This window comes from Chelonus insularis, unplaced genomic scaffold, assembly GCF_013357705.1.
Source record: "Chelonus insularis isolate UGA/USDA-ARS -01 unplaced genomic scaffold, ASM1335770v1 contig_3_pilon, whole genome shotgun sequence".
NCBI lineage: Eukaryota > Metazoa > Arthropoda > Insecta > Hymenoptera > Braconidae > Chelonus > Chelonus insularis.
The window spans coordinates 1,633,672-1,658,516 of NW_023276556.1; the positions used below are offsets into that span (position 1 = coordinate 1,633,672).

At 27.9% G+C, this 24,845-nt stretch overlaps 2 protein-coding genes across 7 annotated transcripts in view; one reads left to right on the forward strand and one right to left on the reverse strand.

Moving 5' to 3' along the window:
• LOC118068379 (serine/threonine/tyrosine-interacting protein-like) overlaps nt 1–24,845 on the reverse strand; it is a 62,499-nt gene that overhangs the window by 10,844 nt on the left and 26,810 nt on the right. The window lies entirely within an intron of this gene.
• Fife (regulating synaptic membrane exocytosis protein fife) overlaps nt 1–24,845 on the forward strand; it is a 51,513-nt gene that overhangs the window by 1,783 nt on the left and 24,885 nt on the right. For 2 of the 3 annotated variants that reach the window (XR_004690502.1, XM_035085726.1), the window contains exons 2-10: nt 5,875–6,376; nt 9,600–9,699; nt 13,936–14,020; nt 14,360–14,519; nt 15,855–16,109; nt 17,580–17,730; nt 17,799–18,110; nt 19,349–19,529; nt 22,763–22,935. Coding sequence is in view for 2 of the 3 variants with exons in the window: in XM_035085726.1 (XP_034941617.1) it covers nt 6,341–6,376; nt 9,600–9,699; nt 13,936–14,020; nt 14,360–14,519; nt 15,855–16,109; nt 17,580–17,730; nt 17,799–18,110; nt 19,349–19,529; nt 22,763–22,935 (1,453 nt within the window). In the remaining variant the exon portion in view is untranslated. The remainder of the gene's footprint in view (nt 1–5,874; nt 6,377–9,599; nt 9,700–13,935; nt 14,021–14,359; nt 14,520–15,854; nt 16,110–17,579; nt 17,731–17,798; nt 18,111–19,348; nt 19,530–22,762; nt 22,936–24,845) is intronic. The other variant, XM_035085727.1, reaches the window with a different exon arrangement.

Here is a 24,845-nt window from a genome sequence, read left to right on the forward strand (position 1 = left end):
ATATTTATGTAAATACCATCAACTTATCCCTGACACATTTTCATTTTAATTTCCCTGAAACGAATGTAAATTGTACAAATAGGTTCTGACTATAATGAAAAATATCAACAAATAATTATTTTTTCATATAAATAGTTCATTAACTTAATTTGTAAGATTTTTTCATTGATTTTTAATAAAAAAATCCGATTTGCCGATAACGATGATAACAAATATTGGAGTAGATTTAAAAATTTAAATGTTCAATTAAAATCTTTTTTTTATAAAATATTGCTCTGTTATTTGTCAATTAATTTTCACGTTTATTCAGTGATGTGGAATAATAAATTTACAGATAAATGTTTTCTGATGAAAATACAAATTGAAAAGAGTACCGAAGAAATTGAAATATTTTTCAATTTTTTCTCTTTTAGCGTAAAATGTGAAAAATATGATTTGTATCAACTTATCACGAATAAATGAACCCAATAAAGTAATAAGTTTACATTAAAATGTTATTAAACTTCTTAAATCTACCATAGATAAATCCATCATATACTATTATCACTAATAGTCGAATTGTTAAGCGCACTCAAAATGAGAAACTGATTGTCTTGATGTGCGAAGGACTATATCAAATCAATAACTTGTTGGCTTTCATCAACCGAGAAGTATGGGTTCCACTTGGTACCCATAAATACTTTACTATCTCATGAACTAGTTGTTGTAAGTATATAGAGATATATTTGCCGTAAATACAGTTTCTCCTCCGAGAAAGTACAGACTAGGGAATACTTTGTTGAAATGTCGAGGTAAACGAGAGAAAATGAGTAAAGTATCAAACTTTTACATAAGAACTCCCATATTGTGTGGATACTATTTTGTTGTTGTTCAGGTGTAAAATTTTTCATAAAATACCCATTTTATTTTATTACCATTAATTTACATCTCCTATTTATCTATTTATATTAGTTTTCAACCAGAAAAGAGATTTATTTTCCGATAAAATAATAATTTAATCTACTGGATAAATTATTTATTATATTTCTATCGATAAAAAATCAATTCTCCAAGTGGAGATAAATATTTTCATTCTTGTAAGGCTGAAGATTTAACAGAAATCCCTTAAAAAATAGTTTCACTACCTTCAAAAGTCTTTCGTAAAATTCACAAGGAATTTATGGGACTGAGATTGTTGAATAAATTAACTCGAAAATTCCGTAGAACTTCTTGTTAAAGTAAGGAAATTATACATTTTAACTGACGCAAGTTACAAGTTGTACGAATAATTGCATATATCATGATAATGTTTTATGTTACACTCCGATATGTGAATTCATAAATATTTTTTCATAATTTTAAATAATTAAAAACAATACGCTCCGCATAAAATATATAAATTCCTGATAAAATAATTACATTTTTAAAGTTAACTCTAATTATATGTTTATTAAAGTTGCACACATTTTTTTTCATTTCTTGTCGTATATTTCAAAATTTTTTCACCAGATAGAATTCACAATGATGCCCTTGAACGGCTAGATTTATGAAATAATATAAAAATATTTCACATAAATTTATATAATTACTTAAATAAATAATTAAATATTTAATAAAGCTGTAATTTATTAGATAAAATTTTTATAAAGGTCTTTAGATTGAGAATTAATTGAAAAATTAACTAGCAGAGTAGTTTGCTATTTTTCGTTATATACTAGTAGAATATAGGATATAAAGAACTGTAAGAGTCACAGGAAATGTGGATGGAAGCTTGTCCTGCCGATCAATAGCTACAGGTGGCAGCCATTTCCCTCTAACTAGTACAGCTTTCTCTCTTCGTCTCTTTCTCTTTCTATTTCTCTCTGTTTTTCCTATTGTATAGCTTCTGCATTTCTTCCCCACATCATATGTATCAAATGTATATAAAAACTCGCCATAACTGACACTGTTAAATGATATTAGAATGGGTGATTTTATTCATAATAAAGGATAAATATTTGCAGAAATATTTAATTGTCCATTAATTGATCATTTTTTAGGATAATATCAAAAGTAATATAAACATTCATTAGTGAATTTAAAAAAAAAAATGAATATTAATAACTGCTTTAATCGGTATAATAAAAATATTCATTTTATTATGTATCGAGATTATAATTAATTTTAATAGATAACATTATAACAATGAGGTGATAACATACGATGGTGTTGGATAATTATAAATTTTATTCAAGTATAATTTTCAAATTATTTAGTAATTATCCTCAGTAAATTAATTTAACCTTATTTCGACATTACATTATACATTTTTTTAGCACACTTGTCACTGTATGTTTATTAACAAATAATTAAATGATTATAAATATTTGTATTTCAACACAATATTTTTTTTTTTCGAAGAAATATTCATTTGTTAAACTTCAAAGTTAGTGTTCATAACTTTTCCTTCATATATTTGCAAATAATTATTTCTCAAAACATTCATATGTTATTAAACCTACAGGAATTTGTAGGCTTTAATATACAAAAGGTCAAAATTATATAAGAGTGGATTAGTTGAAGAATCATGAAAAATATTTTTTCATGGTAGAGGGTTTTTTTTTTATCGTAGGTAGAATGACCTTAAGAGGCTTTAAGAATATCCATCGATCAGTGAAATATACAGAAAAATAGCTCAAGAGAAAATTCTTACGTAGGTGAATGGTGATTCTCCATACGTGACGTTAATTTAATTCAATTTTACTCAACGACTATATCCAAGTATTATTCCCATGTTATTCTATTTTTACTCTAATTTTTGCTTCTTCTGCTTTTCCAATATATTTAAAAAAAAAACAGTTAAATTTATTCTTTTCCATTACTCGATCCGTGGCCTCGAATGTAGTAGTAATTACTCTTTGTGATAGACGTGAAAGAAATAAATTAATTAGATCTAAGAATTGAGTCACAGCTGAGTGAATACGACATTTGAAAATGTTAAAGTATTAAAAAAAAGACACGGATTGAATAATCGCGAAAGTATATATAGACAATAGTAATTTAAATCCTTTATCCCTCTCTGTTATCCTTTGATTCTTGATAAAAGATTGCCATCGAAGATTGAGTGATCAAGTGAATTTATCTAATGCTTTTTATAGAAACATCTTTACCCTTACACTCATGTTTATCCCTGGTCGTGGTCGCGATCTCTTCGTCTCTTGACCGAGAAGGGGAGTAAATGTGTATCTGATCAGTCCCGCAACAAGTAGTCAAGCTGCGACTGGTCGGCCTTCGTGAACCACATGACCCCAATGTCTGACGTACTTCAAGTGCATGTTGAAACAATCTGTTCCGACAAAGACACTATATATAATAACATCAACACAATCTGTTGTTTGATAAATAATCCAATAAATTAACGTTTGTTGTCAAATAAATTTAATTTAAATTATTTGTATTAATAGAATAACGAAAGTTTCAGTGAAAATATCGACAGAAAAAGCGGTTTAGTTTAAGCATAGAAAATACCGATAGAGAGGAAAAAAAACCCTAACCTGACGAATCGAAAGCATGGGAATAGTGTTAAAGTATTTCAGGAGTGAAATATGACCACTAGACACGAAATATTGCGTTTCACGGGTTTCATTTTGTGATTCCGTGTCGATACTGGATACGATAATTCAATGAGTTGCCCTCTAATTTGTAAAAATTACTTATTTAGAAACCTCAGACTAACCAAAGGACAAATAATCAGAGAAAATTGTATCTAAAGCTGATGATTATTTAAAGCAACAGCTAAAGTATGAACAAAATTAAATTTTTACTTTATTTAAAAATAAATCAAATTACTTATTTTTAGTTTATACGTAAATGATATAATGATAATATCCACGTGCTCATGTTTATGATTTGAACTTGAAAATCATTACATAGTCTAAGTACAATACCGCTGAATCTTTGATATAATAAATAAAACATCGATATTTAAAGTTTTTAATTTATTATCAAAATTAATTGATCACATTTGAACTCATAAAATTATATGAAATCTTCAAGTGATATATTTCCTATATTTTTTTCTATAAATCTGCCGTGAACACGAAGATTTTAAAAAAAATCATTAAAATTGGTTGATTTTTCGATTTTCTAAAACCAAAAAACGAGGGGACCGTGAAAGTATAAAATTACCTTAATTCCTTAATTGTAGCAAATTTAATGTTCGAATGTTGAATGATAGAAAGTATTGTTTTATTTTACCAATTTTTGCTGCTGTTATTGTTGTTATTATCTTATTTACAAATATATGCTTTCGGTACGTTATGTTCCATTTATGTTAATTAAATATTTATGATTTCATATAATCTGTTCAATGACGAGAATTAAACCTCTATGTGTAATCGGTTCTTCATATTTTCATTTCATTATTCATTTTAAATTTCAAAGTCTTTGTAGGATTTTGTTCAAATTTAAAATCATTTGGAGACAATTTTTTTATTCCATTGATTCTGAAACTCTCAAAACAATTCATCATTTTGTAAATTTCATTGTTGAATTCAATGGGCATAACGTTTTTCAATCTATCGAATAGAAAAAACTTTCATTAATATTTTTCAAATCTACTATTGTGATAACCGAGTGAATTAAAACCTTTTTGATTTTTTTTCTAACCATTGTCCATGAGTTAATAAATTGCACAAGTTGCGTAATCATTTATCCATGATAGTATATTTTTACTCCACTTGAAACTGGACGTGATTAAATTATTGATGGAACTGATTAATACATATATAACTTTATAGATTAATTAGGGATATATTAATATATCTTTCGGAGTCGAAATTAATTTAATATACCAATCAAGTACAGAGTTCGAAGAGCATATATTTTTATGGATCTCTTGACCTATCAGGATTTAAAAAAATGACGACAAAAAATCTTTTATTAACTTTGACATATAAAATAATATAATGAACTGAACTGTAAAGTTGTCCTGAATTTAATGAACAGTTGATTATACTGACATAACTATATATTTAGAAGTATGTAGTTAACGAGAAGTTTGAACTTGCGTCTAATCAGATTGTAATTGATGGTGAACCAGAAATTACGAGCATGAATTCCGAAGGAACTAAGAGCTCCTTAATTCACGACGAATATGACACTAAATTTATCTTTAGCGAGTCATCCTGTTAAGATTATTACAACATCATAAACTATATATATATATGTATAAATGTATGCATAAGTTCAAATGCAGTAAGAGATCTTGACATTTCAATAAATCAGTTAGTGTAATGTAAATTCACCCTGAAAAATATTAATACTGGCAGATATTTTAAATTTATTTCTTTGTGTACAGTTGGTGCAAAAATTTTTAGCATTATAAATTATTTGTTTGCACTTACCACTCGGATAATATACTTTTAGAGCAGACGTTCAATTTTCACTATTGCTTGTTAATATAACCTAACCGTTTATAAATGCATTTGAGCAATAACAATTTGCATACATTGTGTGTAAATATGCCGAAGTAATTCTATTTGTCAATCACCATTAATTTTCATCAGTGAATTTATTCTCAAATATTATTTAAATTTTAATCACAACAGTTTGTAAATATATTCTTTATAATTATTTGTTATTACTCGATAATAATCACTCAATCCTACTAAAAATTACATCGTAACGAAGACTATTCACTTTTATTTATAATTAAAATAAAAAAATTATTTAGGAAATCATAAACCTTACAATGCAGTATAACAAATAACCCTTTCTGGCACAGTAACTAATAAAATGAATAATATTTCATTTTTACGGTACATTAAAATTGATTTATTACTTTTAAATGTTTATTTAATATAAAACAATATTAAACATTTAATATTCACACTGATAAAAATTTTTTTTCCATAGATTTGCCCAGCAGAAATAAATAAAACAGAAGATAATAAAATAACCGAATTCAATAAAATCGAGCGGAAGTGATGTTTACGAGTTTACTGAAGTTTTCCATGCCAAATCGAATACTCGATGTGATCTTTGAGAGTCAGAAAGGAGATTACCAAAGAAGCATAGCAAAACATCAACATTAAAAGACATAAACACGTGAGAAAGTCAAGAGAGAAAACGACGATAGTGAGAAAAAAGATAAATTGTCTTCAGCTAAAGTAAATCAAGTCCCACGGCATTTATGGGCGTCTTTGAGCATCAGCAGGACGTCGAATCGTCGTCCTGGTGGCCACATTTCATCGACACATCTTAAAAGTTATTTGAAATTTTAACGCACAAAGTTATATCAGAAATAAAAGAAAATTAAATATCCCCAAGGTCTATAAAATTTCATTGCATCGATCAAAGAAGGGAAATATAAAGCCTCAAAATGTTGCCGACAAATGTCATGTCTTTTATGAAGAAGGTATGTCTTTTACATGAAATTTTACGGTTATTTAACAGTATTTCTTAATTGTAAATGGATGTTAAATGTTTTGTTATTTTTTTTTTGTCGATGACTGATGAATTTTTCATCAAAACAAACATTAATAATTCTGTATGGTGCAGTAGTGCAGTTTAAATTAAGTTACTTCTGATTGATTTATATGACCAGACATTTCTCCGCTGCACGCGAGACGATAAATTCTTCTTCGCCCATTCCGGCCACCCCTCAAATAATCTCAGATTACCGAAATACTAACAATTTTTACTTAAGGATGACCTAAATTGTCTTTTGTGATCGCGTAAATGTTCTATTCTACATTTTTAATTAATAATGAAATTTTAAGAGTCAGAAACCAATTAATTTTACTTTTGTAATAAAAGTCCAAATAAAAAAGAAATTTTCAAGTAAAAAATATATATCTATATATAAAAAGTAAATAAAACTTTAATACCTATTTTTTTTTAAATTTAACATCGACTTTAAATTAGTTTTCGTGTAATTTTTTCTCAGATGTTTCTTTCTAGTAATATTCATTTTAATTATCTTTTCTCTTACTCTTACTTTTATCTATTATCTATTACATCATTCTTCTATTTCTCGCCCTTATTCTATACCATTTCAGGGCATCCGGTATTTCCAAGTAATGACCTCGCTCTCGTTTCTCTCTGTACACGACCGTGAATTCCATTCGTCAAGGCATTCCTTTAAGATGCTGGTTTTTTTCTTCTTTTTAATTCTTCGACTTTTCTTGCTTCTCCTCAAACATTTCCTCTAATTTTTTCTTCTTTATATATGAGTAAATTTAATTATTTCCGCTTTCATATACTTAATTATTGATTTTTACATTTCCTACACTCGTGAATGTTTACTTTAATTTTGTATTATTTATCAATATTTCATTACACCTCCTCTAGGCTTTTCACTAAATCTATATCCTTTCAAACTTGAGGAATATTTCATTTGATGAAGTTTCATAAATATTTATTTAGGTTTAGGGGTATTAAATTTTTTATTAATGTTAAAGGGATATAATTTGAAATAAAAAATTAAATTAATAATTAACAATAAAAAGGCTTTTAATATTTTAATGAGTAAGTTTTAAATGAAAACTTTGTTCATTTAGTAAATAATAAAAATTTTAATAAAACTTTAAATTAATAAATCAATTATCATTAAATGGATTTGATGTTCATGATAATTTTATCGAATAACTAAATTATTCAAAGTTCATAGAAAATAAGTATAAACTTTGTTCTTAGGATTAAAAAATTTTAAAGTTTCACTGCATTGAGACTGGAGAGAAAAGATAAGAAGTATCAGATAATTTTTTTTAATAGAGTAAAGTAAATAGGTGGTTAGGACGAAACTATGATTGGATTGGCGTAGCAGATATGAAGACTCTTATCGATTTATTGAGGAAATGTCGATTGAGCGTGATAATTGTAGGAGAGGATTCTCAAGTCCTTGCTCAATACTCTCCTTGACTACTCCAAACGTCAAGTTACTTACGGAATATCACGCATCCGCAGTTTACTCGACTCGATATTGGCGGTTGAACTAATCGTAGGTGACGTTATATTCTCTCTTGTCAATTTATCCTTGAAACTTATATCGTACGTAAGTAATACGATGGCTTAATAATTATTATGAAACAACTTCCTACTTCTTACATATTTCTCAAACATTAAAACAAAAAAAAAATTGGAAAGAAGAGAAAATTTTTTTTTTCCTCAATTAATCATCAACGAATCCCTCTAATATTACTTCTAATATATATATCGCTTTAAGGTAGTATCTATTATAAGAATTTTCTTTGACATAACCCATATATTAGCAGCGAAATGATTGATAAAAAGAAATGAAGAGACTACGTAGAAACCCTTATAACTACAAAGAAAATACGTAACTTCCTTTTAGATATAAGTATTCTTCACTTCTTCCAAGTTCTCGTTTCTTTTTGATCTGTAGAATAAATGATTCAATATAGAGCAAATTTTCTTCCACTGTAATAAAATAGTGCCAATAAATGGATGAAAGTGCAATTAGTATAATCCAATGAAATAAAAGTAGAACATTTCATTTTCATGCAGAAATAAAATGAATTATTCAATATTAATCAGCCAGACGGTCCACTTATTTGTCTATTCAACTTTGGAAAAAATTTCTTTCATTATCTTTTCAACTAACTCATTATCAGGTCCTTGTTTATTAGATTTCAAATACTTAGTAAGATGTAGGTGATGATTGAAAACTGAATGAAAATGAAAAATAAATATCAGTTATGCTAATAAATCCCTTTCTCAGTGTAAACATAAGACATTCCTGGCAGTGATCCAGAGATTTTGGTGAATAATACCAAGATAATAGGGAGTATAGAAGCATCTAGACAGCTGAAAGCCTAGTGGCTCACCAAATATTCCTCAATTTACATCGTGATTACGAGATTGGCTTTGCTCAGCCTCTTAGAACCCTTACACAAGTATTTGCTCTTTACTTCTTAGTTCTAGGTTGCTTCTATTTTCTATTTTGCTAGAGTCCTCTATAACACCAATCTGTCTCTTGTGTCATCCGATTTAACCTTGAATAATCAATTATAAGCCTGGACATGACATTATTATGCTTACCTCTATTTTCCCTATAGATTTATTCATTGAGAGATTTTAAGGATGATAACGTTCTCTATATTCCCTCCAAGTAATATCAAGCTTAATATCATCCATTCGATGGTTGATCGAACGTGCGCATGGACTTGATCAACGCTCTAAAGCTCATGTCTAGGTTCGTGGACTACACCTACTTCATCAAAGTCAATTTCTCGATAGTTCAATAAGCTGGTCATTAACTCATGATTATGTTCTTCATGAAATTTCATTGATAATAATAATTGATATAATTTATCAGTTCTATTCTATCAGCAATGACATTTTTTCGGCTCTAATCGTGTTTGACATTTTTTTTTATATTAATGACTTTTATTTTTTTCAAATGTCGAATTGTGTAATCTTTTAAAATGTCAGGTTTAAAAGAAATTAATTTTTTCTTCATGGGGGAAATCATTTTTTAAAGACCTTTTTTTTCAAGTGTCAGTGACCCTTTCTTTTGATTATTTCTACTAAATTTTGAATGAAAATTGATTGATAAAAAGAAAATGAAATATAAAAAAAACAACAAATTGTTATATTACTTTGTTATTAATTTATAGATGGTAACAACACAACCAGAAACAGCTGATGCTGTACCTTCGGATGATTCAGGAACGACATTCAGCAAATTGAGACAATTGATGACAGCAACAGGAAACGGTAAGTTTAAGAAGATTTGTGACGAAAAATGTTTACAGAAAATTTATCACTGAAGAAAAATACACGTAGCTGAATGTAGATAAGATATAAAATAAATATAACGATAAAGAACAAATGATTTTCAATTCTTCTTTTTCACGAAAAGTATCGGATTCAGGTTTAACTTGTCTGAAAAGAAATATTATTCTTACTTGAAATTCGACAGATTTTTCAATTTAGATTTTTATCTTTTATTCGTTATAAACTTTAGAAAAATATTTCTTATCTTACATACTTTATTAGGCAGAAAAGCACATTCAATTAATTATTACATCGTAAAATTTATTCATGCAGATAATTGAATCAAAAGATAGGAATCATAATTACTATATCTGATGAAGTCATATTTTGACGGTATTATGTGACGTAGGTCAGCATTATTTTAAATACATGTAAAAATTATACTTAAAATATTAATTAATCATTCACTAACATTCCTTAATTCCCCTTAGATAAAATCTCATGATGTCTGACTAAAATTTACTTATTATCCTTGCAATTTATTTTTCATTACATGAGATATTTAAATTGTTCATGAAATCATTAATTATTATTGATGATTTTCTTATGAGATGATTCAACATGAGTAAGTCACAAAATTAATAGAACATGATTCCTATTAAGAAATCCATCTATTATATCATAAAATAAACTTTAATGATAATTTGAGAAAATGTTATATTTTTGTATTTACATCTAGGATAAATTATGAGTTCATTTCCTTAAACAAGTTTATACAGTGAGGGAATTTTGAAGCCAATTAGCACCTCTGTTTTCTCTCGTCTTTTTTAGAGAAAACTAAAAGATACGCAAAGGTTGAAGAGAGCAGGATAGGTAGAAAGGTGAACAATTCAAGTCAACTCTCTAGGGTTTTACCTTTCGAGCCCGTTCTAATTTGGTCGTCTATAGCCATTCCTCCCTCGTCTTTTCTACCATTCCGTCATTCTACACTCCTTCATCTAACTTTACCTCTGAAGATATTTGGAGGATTCCACATAAAATAAATGAGAAATGAGTTCTATGAAATTAACTCAAGTTTTCTTATTATTTTACAGCTCTTAATGTGTTAATAACTAATTTATTAAACGTGCAATAGTATATTTTTTTTAAATTATCTTCTGCAATAAATGTCAATTTTATTGAAATAATGTTAAAGCATTTTCTCTCACGAATTTCACCTTTACAACTTTCGAGTACTTCATGTTAAAACGTGATGGAAATTTTAAGAAGATATGAAATATTCCATATTACCACATTATTTAAGAAAATCAATATTGTTAGATAATTAATATTTTATTATTATAATTGATATTAAAAGCAACAATGAATAACGAAACCTATGATTATGCTTTTTTTCAAAGCTTCACGAACGAATAAATTATGAAGAAAATTCGAAAACATTTATGGTCACAAAAATATAATTTGGACGGTAACGTATTATGGAATTTTATTAAACTTTCATTCAGTTGATGAATAGATTCTTTTTTTTATTGCTGATGCAATAAAAGAGGGTGGAATAAGTTACTGTTCGTACATAGTCTACGTCTAGAAATAAATATATATATATATTTATAAATACCAAGTATTTTTACTAAGTACATGAATAACACTACCTCTTTTCCGCCTCCATTCTGTGTTCTAATTAATATGTGTTTCAATTGGATTTAAAGCTCAAGCTAATTTTAAAAGGTGAACTAAATACTCTCTTTTTTGTTTTACGTTGTTTATCTACCTGAGCTCTAAAAACGTATTATTTACGTTGGCTGTGTTTAAATTATCAATTATTTCACATCAAATATTTTATTTACGTAAACTAACGAATTTTGATTGTACGATTTTATAAATAATGTTTTCATTCGGAAAATATAACTTCTTCTTGGATTATTATTGTTATTTTTTGGAATATTTGAAATGGAAGAAAGTAAATACGCAAAAATAGGGGAAAATAATATTTTACCAATCATCCAATATTGTTACTACCACCATTAATCGATGACAAATAAATATGTTATGGTTTTGACAAATTTATTAGCTTGTAAATGATAGGACCGTTAGTCAGAGGGAAAAGGAAGGGACAGATGATTTTATACATTTTTTAATTCACTTGAACAATAATAAGTATTACAGGTCATTAATAATTATTACAATCGATGATTCTTAATGTTTTTTTCTTGATATATTATATCTAATAATGGAAGCTTTTATTAATATGAAATAGAAATGTACTTAATTACTAACAATTATAATTATTTCAAAAATATTCAATTTTAAAATTTTTTCAATTCAAATTTATGTCAGAAAATATTTCTCCAGTGAATGTGACCTGATTCATTTCAGGAGGAAATCTAATAAAAAAGTAAAGAATAATTTAAAATAAAGTTAGCAGAACTAGAAGTGAGTCAGACAAATGATGATAAAAAGAAGTAAAAACTTTAAGTAGTTGTGATGAGAAGGATAATTTATTACCGAATTAACTGATACTTGAAAATCATAAAATATCAATGTAATTTAAAGTAACGAAATATTTATTAAGAAAGAAGAAACTTTAAATTACTATAGAGCACCTTCTTAAGAATAAATTATTGAAAATTAACTCTTGATATACTTTATTTTGTATGAAATATTGGTCTATAAATTTTACAAAACAGGTATTGTATTTTTTATTCGACATAATAACAGGTAAAATACGTTGCTTCATTTACTACTAAAATATTCTTGAGTTATCTTTCAACAATAAATATTGATTTATTGGATTATTATTTTTTGATGAATATTAAATTCAAAATTCAATATGAATAAAGCCTTTGAGCTGAATAAATTATTGATAGAAATATGGGAAAATATAATATTGAAATTTCAACTGTAAATAATGATTGTCTAATAATAATGATTAGTGAATAAACAAGAAGAAAATTTAATGTAGAATTTTTAATTAAGATTCAACCACGAAATAGTTATCTGAGTAAATAGCAACAAGTATGCAAGAGTAAATTAATTCCAATGCTTAATAAAATGTAATAATTAAATGCATTTCTATCAGGAAAATGTCGAGAGTAATGATGTATTTTCATTAATAAGTGTCATCATCAGCTTGCAGTTTAAATTATTATTTGATTTGTTTGCCTCTTGATTATTATTTTGCTTTACTTTTACCATCATTCAATAGTTTTGGATATCATTATCAATATTTATGAGGATTTAGCACAGACCATTCATTATTTATCTCATGATGCTCTAAATACCAGCATATTTTTGCTAGTCTCTATACAATAATAATCAATTAATGAGCTAACAATCATTTAACTAAATATTTGTCTTCATATTTTATTGAATCAGAAAATATTATTGAATTTTTTCAAAGAATTGTAACATAAATTCGGATGAAAAATTTCTCCAACTTATTTTCTCCTTCTGAAGAAACTTTAGACCATTTGTAACTCAAAGATCAATATTCAAAAACTTCTGAATTAATATAGAATAGTCTAAAATCAATTGACTGCATGGAAATATTAAAAGATACTTCATTAAACGAAAATGCAGAATTCTAATACTTTTTTAATCTAAAAAAAGAATTTGTTAAAAAATTCTTCTATAACTGTTATTTTAACCCAATGAAATAAAAAATCAGACATCAACATGACATGTTAATCAAGAGTAAGGAGGATTTTTGTTGAAATTATCGATTTTGTGGTAGGGAAGAAATGACTGAACCATGAATATCTAAAGATCGTTTAGCACATGCTTTTATAGCAAGCAACTAGCCTAGAGGGCTTTTTTGTAATAAAGGGAATAGAAAGCTCCAGGCTTGTGAATAGATATGAAAAAGACGTGATCAGTATTCATCATACCTATAGATAAATTAGTTTATAAAATATATTTTTTATCTGTTTATAATCTTTTTTGATAAATTTTTCATATTCTAATAAGAGCTTTATTATGACTAGTAATAAATTTCTACGAAAAATGGAATTTTAAGATCAATTTATTTTTTATTCAAGCTTATACTTATTTCAATAGACCTGAACCATTTCAAGTTTATTATCAACCATTTGTCTCTGTAAAATTCTGAAAAATAAATATGAATATACTACATGACAAATTGTTTTAAAATAAATTAACTAAAGAGAAAAATAATTCGAAGGATGTTTAACCCAATTTTTATCTTTTAATTAATAAGGTCTCTTTTGAATATTCTAGTTGGAAAAGCTGCACCAGTGAAAATCACACCAGTTGAGGATATTGTACCTAAGGAAGAGGTGCCAGCTGTAGAACCACCAAAACCGTAAGTTTACGTTTAATTTTATCAACATTTATATTGAAAATAACATTAATTATATTTAATATTCTACATAAATTATCAAATTATGTAAATTAAATATCCTTTTGTTTATTTTTGCAAATAAAATCAAATAAATTTATGGCATAGTAGAAAATATTTGCAAAGTAAGCAAGTAATTTTATGCAAGCCATGATGGAAATTCAACCAGATTCCAAATATTTCTTCTCAGTTGGTTATAAAAATAAATAATTCTCATTTTATGTTGAGATAAGAAAATGATAAAAATACTTACAAATATTTTATTATTAAATTCAGTAAATTTTTTAATCCTTGTAAAAATAGAAAACCAGAACCAGGGAGACCAGCAAGTAGAGCAGGATCTTGTAGGGTTTGTCTCAAGTCTTTCAAACCCGATGATTTCTCACGTACTTGCTACGAGTGTCAGTTCAAGGTCTGTGATGATTGCGCCTCTTATTCAGAAACAAAAGACTATGATGATCCGGTGAGTTCATAATTACTCACACATTTTAAATATATTTCTTCTTCTTTTTTTTGCAAAAATCATTAAAAATTGTGCATCAACACCTTTTTCTTTCATATTACTTCATCATAAATATATTTTAATTATCATTCATGAATTTTATTCAAAATGAAAAATAAATTTATTGTAAGGATGCATCGGAATTAATTCTGGATGTTTTGTTTAAGAACTATATCTAAATTAAATTTTTTTTTGAATTCAAAAAATTTTTTTCAATTAATATTTAATGAAGTTTTATAAATACTGGGGATTTTTTTAATTAATAAAATTCTGTACGTTCATATTCCATTGACGTAATATGTAAATAAAATTGAATGAATGAAAACCCGAATAAAACGAAAAATTTATTTTGCTTAATGGATATATAATAGTATAAAAGCGATCTGCTAAAATATACTGAAACATATATAAATGATTTATTTACATTATTATTCCTTTAATGACTAGAAAATAACTATTTTTGTTTCTGTATTTATATACTAAACTTTATACATTTTTAAACCATTGTTATAAATAGTATAATTATTTTATCCTTGCCATGCGTTTCAGGTTTTACGGAGTTTAATAATAAATTTCCGAGTCCACTTCCTCCCATGTATATATACTTCCGATTTTATTCCAGTGTTAATTATTCTCTCTTGAGAGTTGTTAACATTATAATGCACATTTTTTGCAAGAAAAAATTCACTGATAAATACAATTGTAAAACTTTAATTAATGACAGCTTTTTCAGTATATTAATTACTTGAATCCTCAAAAGAATTTCAATTTACATTTTTTTTCATGGAATAATCAACAAATGTATTGTTAAACGTAGGATATAATTATGTTATACTATTCATGTTGAAAGTCAAATGTCAATTACTGCTTTTGCATAAATAACTGATATTTTGATTAAATTAATCTTATAATTAATTTTAAAAATGCGTTTCAAGAGAGAAAAGCACAAGCTTTAAATTGTATATTTGGATTGATTACTTTTATTGGGAATATGCTCTTAAAATTTATTGAAAATAAAAAAATAATTTTCCAAGAAATTTGTAAATTATTCCCTCTCGTTTTGATTTTCTATAAAATATTTTCTATTAAAAATTTTTTATTGAAATAAAAAAAAAATTGACACAATTCATTAAATTTTAATAAAATTTCAACAAAATTTCTCTATAACTGATTAAATTAAAAAATATATAAAACGATTTATTGAACGTCACGTTTTTCAAATTCCTTTCTAAATAATATATTTTTAGTAACTAAATAATTTGCTATACCATGTTTATCAATCTTTTTCATTTTTAGTCGACGTGGCGATGCAGTGTATGTCGACGTAAAATAGCTTCACGTGGTCAGCCGATCGTGGCACAAGAATCAACCGACTCTTTGCTAGAAGTTCCAGTCTTAGAGGCACTACAAAGACGGCATAGTGATGCAAGGCTTAGTTGTCAAAGTGGTGGACCAGCAGCTGGTCTTGGAAGTGCTCTAGCACCACCTAGAAGTCCCGAACTTAGACGGCACTCAGACGTATCACCAGCTAGTCTTAAAGAACTTGAAAAGGTATTGAAGCATTTATCGACAAAAAAATGTTCACTCCAACAAAAATCACTATATCATTTTGTTTTACTGATATCCAATCATAGCTTCGAACGACGTATTAAACTAAAAAGGCTTTGTTAAATATATTATATCGGAACAAATCCTCAATAGGAATTAAACCGAATAAAGCTTGATTCCAGTTGGAAACAAAAAACATTGTGTAGTTCGTCAAGCACCGAGTTCATGAACCAGTGCTTTTCAATGTATTGAACTGTATACTTTAAGTGTTGGCTGAAATATCACAATATCGGCTTTACACTTTTTTTCGTTTCAGCTCTACCATTGTTTCCAATTTTACTTGTCATTATATTAATCTGTTCATTAGTTTGATTATTCAACAGAATTAGCATCCAAATCTGCTATAGATCCAAATCGAAAATGCCTTTCGAATGGAATGAAAAAATTTACCAATAGCTCAAAAACATCATGTACACTTTTTGTTAACATTTGAATCACTTTAATGTAAATTAGTCGTAAAATTGTAGACCATAGCCGTCATTTTCTCTTGACTGACAGCAGCTGTCCAAAATTGGTATATCGACACGAAATTTTGTGCTGCTACACGATAGCCCACACCACTTGAAGAATTTACACTAGCAACCAAGCACAAGCGAAAATTCGACTCGAAATTGAGTTGAGCGTCGGCTGTTGTTGATTGCGTCATCATCATGGAAATGTCATTTCCAACTGCTTCTATTCTCTCTGTTTCTCTTCTTGTTGCTAATTAGCGTACCAGTTAAGCATGCAGACAAATATTTTTCAAAGCTGCATTAATTCTAGCTTCAATAACATATGAATCTAGAATAGACAACTGTTCATTATTAATTAAACGGATAGAACAGAGTTTTGAGAATAGTTTGATTTATTCTTTTTCGTCTGTTAAATAATCATTTTTTAATTATCTTGGAAGAGCTCAAATGATTACATTTACAATTTGATTAATTCTGTCACTCCATCTGTTATAAATTTTACAGAATAATTTCATACTGAGTTCTTCTAATATTTATAACTCTAATTTTCTTTCTATAAGATAATATTATTAATCCGATATAATTTTAGAAAAGATTTAATGACATCTTTTTGATTAAAATAAACATAATTGAACTATTTTTCGAGACTCAAAAAGGAAAATTGTCGAAATAATAATGATAATAAGAAAATTAAAATACACTCTTTAAAACATTATAAGGATGATAAAGACGAATTAATTATCACATGAGTGTGAAAATGCACGGCTTAATATAGTTTGATAAAATAATGCTGCTATCTAACATGGTCTAAATATTTACTCCATTACAAGTACATTGGCTGAATGTTCTCACCGATATTAATATGTACGTAGTATTCTCTGCTCTATTGTACCCTGCCTGAAACCCTTAAATGTGGTGGTGTGTCCTTGCTTAATCCCTAATCATCCTCGTAATTTTGTAGTTTCGAAAGGTTGCAGGAGAACGCCGCGAGGAACTTAGGTGGGAAAGGGAATTGGAGTGGAGAAGCAAATCACGTAGTGGTTCACCAGAAAGGCATGGAAGTGAAAGAGCTAGAACTAGTAGTCCTCAGAGAAACATCAAAACTTCTATAGGTAAAAATACAGAAAATGATAAAATAAAAGAATAGAATATAAGGGTAAATTTGGATGAAATTTTTAAGAGCAAGAAGGAGACATTGGAGAAGATGAAGATGAAAGGAGAAGACGTGCAGCTCGTAGAAGTGGTGGTGGTGGAACAGTACGACGAAAGTCTAGAGTGACGAGGCAACATTCATATGACGATGAAATAAAATCAGCTGGTAATGGTGGAGGTGGTGGAAGTCAATCTAGTCATTCGGATGTTGGGCTTGGACTTCCGGTTCAATTACCACGTAGAGCATCGGCTTATGACGTGTATGCAACACCTGGAAGTGGTGGACTCAATGCTATGGCAATAGCAGCTGCTCAACAACGGGCATCAATTTCTGCACAAGGTAACATGGTCATGTCTCTTATTCGTATCATTGTAGGGAAGCTTTTTTATTTTGATCGATATCAATAGATTTTTTATTCACTATTCTCATCTTCCTCAAAGCAATGTACTTCTTCTTATTCGATGACCTTAGAAATATTTTTATACTCCGTTTTCAGATCCTGTGAATCTTAGATATCAGTACTTATCAGCTAGCATGAGTTTATAATCAAATTCCTTTCTAGTATTATAAGAATTTGAATCATTTTTACCTTGATAGTAAATAGGTGAAAAAAATTAGAAAAATGTGCTACTCAAATGATGAAAAAAATTCAAGATTTAATCTTAAATCCGAAGAATTTAAGAGTACTTTATTTTAAAAAATTATACAGCCAATAAAGTTCAATTTTCATTCATGAATAAAACAAATATTATTGAAGTTATTTTTAGATTCAATTATTTTTAATCTTGCAGAGAAAATTGTAATCTTGATGGAAAAACGCAAAAACAACGAGTAGTAATTTTCACTGGTGATTAGATAATAACTTTTTTAATAATTTTAGTTGCCATAGTACTACAAAACCGTTTACAATTTCCATGCTTCTATTTTATCAAATATATCTCTGTGTATATGTACATATCATCTCACTGAAATAAACTAACAAGACATCTCCGCAATAATCTAGTACATGTAGAACTTGAACAGGGAATATGAACTATTGCAGCTCGAAGTACTGTTGGCTCTAGTATATATAAAGAGATGTGAATTGCATACCTATACACTGTAGATAGAACTATGTAGTCAAATAAGCGCTCGAGGAGGATCAGCAATTCCGTAGCTATGATATAAACAACAAGGCACAGATTTAATATAAGGGGAGCTATAGTTTATCAATAACATAACTCAATTTTATTCGTCTAAGTGTTTACAGATGTTTTGTCTCTCTTTTTAATCAAGTTAAAATTTTTTCAAAACCATCTTATCATTTCCAATAAATAAAAACCAGTCAAATCCATTAGTATAATATAAATAATCATTTTTCAGGGTAATAAATTTTTTTTTCAATCAAATAAAAATATTTAAAATTAATCTAAAATATTTTTAATGAATTTAAATATAAATAAATTATTATATTATTTCCTTTCTATGATCAAAGTAATCTTTCATCTTTTCAATTCTTCTAATATATAGAGCTTTATTGAAAAAAATAATACGTCTGATTGATATTATGATATTTCTCGTTTTCTTACAATATATAGGCTCAAGGGACCCTGAAGAAAGATCGCCTGGTAGAAGACAGTCATATCGTGCGGTGAAGCCAGTGATGCCATATGAAATGGGCAACGACGATGAAAAGATAATAAATTTAGATGCCACAGCAACACCGGAACCTTCACCCGTACAACCTGACGAACCTCGACGACGAAGAGCTTCTATGTTGTAAGTTCCAACTTTATTACATGTCATAATCATTTATGTGATTTTATACCCAAAATAAATGAACATAAAACATCCACATTTTCTGAGGTACATAAATTTAATTAGTGAATCCTAAGTAGACAGACGGAGCCAAAAAAAAAAAAAAATTGAGGATTACTTTATCAGAGTCAAAAGAAAAATATATCGATAAAAGAGGTAACTAAATAAAGAAAGAAAAAAAAAGAGGAAATCCTACACAGAGACATGAGTAATGTATCATCTAATGTCAAAATTGACTTATATTTTTGTAATACGGATAGTACATTTTCTTTTTACCTTTTTTATCTTCAGAAATGAGAAAAGTTAAGCAGATAATTGAATGTTATATTCAAGATTAAAAGGAATTTAGAAATTGTAAGAATTAAAAAAAAAAAAAAATTTAATTTACGTATCCCTGAGAGAGAATATCAATTTTGTCAGTAATATAAATAATGGAATACCTTGTGGCGATGTAATAAATAGTAAATAAATGGATGTGTAAGTAAATAAAATACGACAGAGCCATAAAACAATATTACAAGAAATGAAAAATATTGTTGGTATGATTGAATTTGATAATATTCAATAAAACAGGCTAGGTCAAGTATGTGTTGTAGAAAAAAGCTTATTTTATCATTGAAATTGATGATAGAATATACATACACATATATATGTGCAGATTCAAGTTTAAACCGTAGCGACAGAGATAAAATAGCCGTCAAGTTCATCATTGAATTTCAAATGTGAACGTAATTAAACGGTTCTCTGAAAGGGTTAAGGGTACTCATATTGAGACTGAGTGCAGTCACTGCTATAAAAAGAGCAAAAAAACGCAAGAAAAGTTCGACATTTTCTCTAGTCTATTTTCACCACATTCTTTATAATACCGGTGCTATTCACTAAACAAAAGGTATTCGAATAGAAGAAGAAGAAGAAAGATAACTTTTCTCACAAAAGGAAAACACATTTTCCAGCTATTTGAATCAAACTTATGTTTCGAAAATCCGTCTGTTTCTCTTGACTTTAGTTTTTTTTTAGCTATTCTTTCGTTTTTTTTGTTCTTTTAAAAATTTATGTTTAAGAGTATTTCTATCTACCTCGAGATACGAAAAATAAAAAATATTTGAGGTAAATAGTCCGATATCACAATCAGATATTTCTTTGCTTAGAGATTCTTAAAGCAGACAAAAAATCTTCCTGTTTCCCTTTCTCACCCATGCCGCGTGCCACCCATATATATGTTCTTATTCTCCAACGGATACAAATACTTAATATCTACTAGACAGTCCCTGAAGAGCTTTTTTACGTTATAAATATCGGCTCGCAACCGTTTTCGTGGATTTCCATTTGAATCGCTGATCTTTTTGGTAACAATTTCCTTGATAGTTTTTCTTTTGTTTTTTCTTTCTTTATTTATCAAACCCTGTAAATCGTCTTTATCCCCAGCTTTTTCCCCCTTTGAAATCGTTGAATAAACAAATTTAGGATAAATAATTGAAATACTGGTGGTGAAAATCCGCTTTCGTTGTTTTGAATGAATGTTTATGAAAACGTTTATACAAGTTATAATATCAAAAAACTCTTGAAAAGATTCACCAAGTCATAAAATACACATTTCAATAGTTCTTACACGGTTTTGTGCTAACTTTGTGTTTTTATTTCATACTTTGTGTAAAGGATCTTATTGATTTTTCTCCAGTGTTTGTTGTTGAGAAAATTGAATGGAATATTCTTATATATTCCTTGAAATGAATTTCTTAACTTTCACTTTCATTTTAATAAAATTTTTGGCCATGATATAAACCATTTTTTATGGCTAATAAAATGAACGACACTCTAGTAATATAGTTAAAGTTACGTTGGATGCTATAGATAAAGTTTGCAACCGCGAACCACTCGGGTGTGGCCGTAAACTAATTAAAAACACGCGTGGTCGCTATCATTCTAACTATTCTCGTCAACCGACCGCACCCCTTTGTATGCCATTTTCTGTAGATGAGCATTTTTAAAACGACGGACTCCGTCATTCATATTTACGTATAAAACATTTCAAGGAGCTTTATTATCAAATTAATATTATCATTTGCGGTACAATTAAGTTTAAATCCACTTGTCTTTTTAATCTTCCATAAATAATGATGTTTTTTCTTAAAAAAGCGATATGTTGTAAAAAAATACTTTGGAATTATTGAAAATATTAAAAAATATAAAAATAAACTCACATTCATACTGAACAAAATAATACTCTTTATAAATAATCTGAAAGAAGAATAAAAGATACGTGAAAAAGAGTAGGTAATTATTTTAAATAAGAGACAAAAGAGTTTTCGAGGTTTTATAAAATAGAATAAAAGTAATAGAATCGCTAAAATATTTATATATTTTGATTAAAGACATCAGCTTTGTGCAAAACTTGATAGAAGTATGAAATTTCATTGTTAATGGGTGCTCCTCCTTCCTCGTGTTAAATTTGCCTTATTATACGCAACATAAAGACCCAGAAGTTTTCAAGAATAATTGCTAACATTCATCTTTGCTCTAGATGCTTGATTCTACAGACAAACTTTCGCCTAAAATTTTCACTCGGTTTGTAGACCTATACCGTATCTTGTACGTACAAATTCTCAAGTTCATGCGTTTTATTTCAAGACTATAGTCTTCCTACCAACAGTTTTCCAACTATTTCTTCAAGCATCTTGTCATCTATATAATCCACCAAAGCATCTTGCATTCGTGAAATTCTTTAATTTTAAGTTTTTTTCTTAACACACAGTCTAAAGTTTATTTAAAATAATGAACTCAAAGATAATTTTACTCAGAAATTCTTATCTGCTTTAATTTAATCAAAAATATAATGATAAAAATTTTCAATAACTTGAATTATATGTTAATAAAATAAGTCTTGTATTGAGCCGCACAAGAAAACCGCAGGGTTATCTAAGAGAAATTTAATCAATGGATTGTCAAGATACATCACTTCATTAAAATATTTGTAATATGTATGAACCTAGTTAGATTGTGGGAGGAAATAATTGTTCCGTAAATTTTGCTAAGCTCTACGGTAAATATTTCATTGCACTTGATATCGATTTTGAAGTTTATGTTCATAATCCAATAAAAATAACTTCAAAAGTCTGAACTTAAATGAAATTTTCAATAAAGAAATTTATTAAAGATTTGTTTATTAATAAAAAAAAATCTTTTTCAATCAACAGACCAGATATCAATATGGCAAGGACTCTACCATCTGTACCAGGATCTGTAAAACCAGCTCCATCAGCCGTAGGACGAGGAGCTGCTCAAGAAGATCGAGAACTAGCTTGTCAAGGAAGTTTAGCAGATGGTGAAGGCATCAAGATTGTGATACACGATGTCGACAGTGACCTTGGTATGTATTCTAAAGCACTTGAAGCTTTTGTTTGAACTTTACATTTCACAATAGTTGTAAATAATACTTTCCTACAATGTTTGCAAATTTATTTTATTCAATACTACTTAACAAAGTTGCCATTGTATAAAGTAGAAATAGTAATTAATTAAACTGACTGGGAAAAACAAAAGCCAACCGTGTTAATAAACTATGATACTCGCTTATACGGAGCATATTTAAGCTCGCAGGCAAATAGTTGTATTAGTATATAGAATAGAAGCACTAGAAATATACATATGTACATGTTCTATGATACGATATTATACGGCAATAAAAGACAGTGTTACGTAATTGTTATAGAGAGAATTTCTGTCTGTATTTTTTGGATGACAAAGAAACTTTGCAAGGCCATTCTCTAGTAATATGTAGTAAGTTCAAGTTAAATTATATGGTCGAAGAAATTTTCGTAAGATATTTTTTAAAAATTCAAACTATTCTTTATATAATACAGTGTAAAACCTTGCATAAAGTGTTATATTTATGGAGTTGAAGTTTTAAATTTTTGAAGAAAAAATTGCCAAGTTATAAAGATAAAAGAAATTTTCATAATGATCAATTATTGAGGAAGAAAAAAAATTTTATTCATTTTTCACATTTTGAATATTCCATTTTTTCGATAAAATAATAATAATTGATGGTTAAAAACCATTTAATTAAAATATTTATTAATTTAACCTTCAATAATAAGTTACAATGAGACTAATTTAAATTTTTAGTGTTCATAATTTTATTATGTTAATGATTTTTTCTTTCTTTAAATTAGTCTAGACGATCTCAAGAAACCACTCGAACTTATTAAAGAATACTTATCTACATTTCAATGTATTCAAAAGTTTTTAACAATTTTTTTTTATATCACGTTCAAAGCATACTAAAAAAAAGTTTGAATATTTTCAACTTCTCAATCGATTTTTTTGTTATTAAGTTCACTAAATCTAGTACATTGTTAACCAAAGGAGCAAAGTACGATATTCTGACCTGGGTATAAAATTGCATCCCGAGCTGAAGGCGAGTGTGGCAAACACCTAGGTAAGGATATCTTACTTTGTTCCTGTGGTCAACATACTATTTTTTATCATACCATCGTCCAAAACTAAAGTTTGTTGTCTAATTTGAGGTTGGAAAAGTGACGTTCTCTCTCTCGAAGAGAGAGACAACATCTGTTTGGGCATGTGCACAAACAATTTTTGTCTTTTTATGCAGAATAAATTACGTCACTTTGGAACCTAAAAACCGGGAGTAAACGTTAATTTTGCGCGGGGGTATGAGAAAATTAATACATTTCACACCTTGGGAGGAAAAGCAGACTAATTTAAACCATATGTTTACCACCCTTGCCTTCGGCTGGGCTTGTAATTTTACACGTGGTTTAGGATAGTCTAATTTTCCTCCCTAGGGCTGAATATGATTTTTCGTCATACCTGCGTGGAAAGTTCAACCCCTATCTAATAGAAAAGTGAACTTTCCGCACGGGTTTGACGAAAAATATATTCAAAAGCAATCACAGATTATAACTACCTATTTTTTTATACTTCAGTAAGTTTTTATACATTACATAAAATTTTTGTAGACTCTTTCTCACACTTGACTATTTTATTAACTATTTTTAATTAGTAATATACTCTTAAAAAAATATTAAAACTACAATTTCATATCAAAGACTGTTGGCAACCACTTTAATAAGTTCCATTAAAAGCTCAAATAACTTTTTTAGTGCTTGTAAAAATATTAGCCAACAAATTCATTGTCCATGTAATTTAATATAAATCTTGTTGGATATTGCAACTGAATTGTTTTAAATAAAATAGATTCCATAAAATTTATGAGTGGTATAAAAATTAATGAAGTAGACACATGTTGTAAAATAT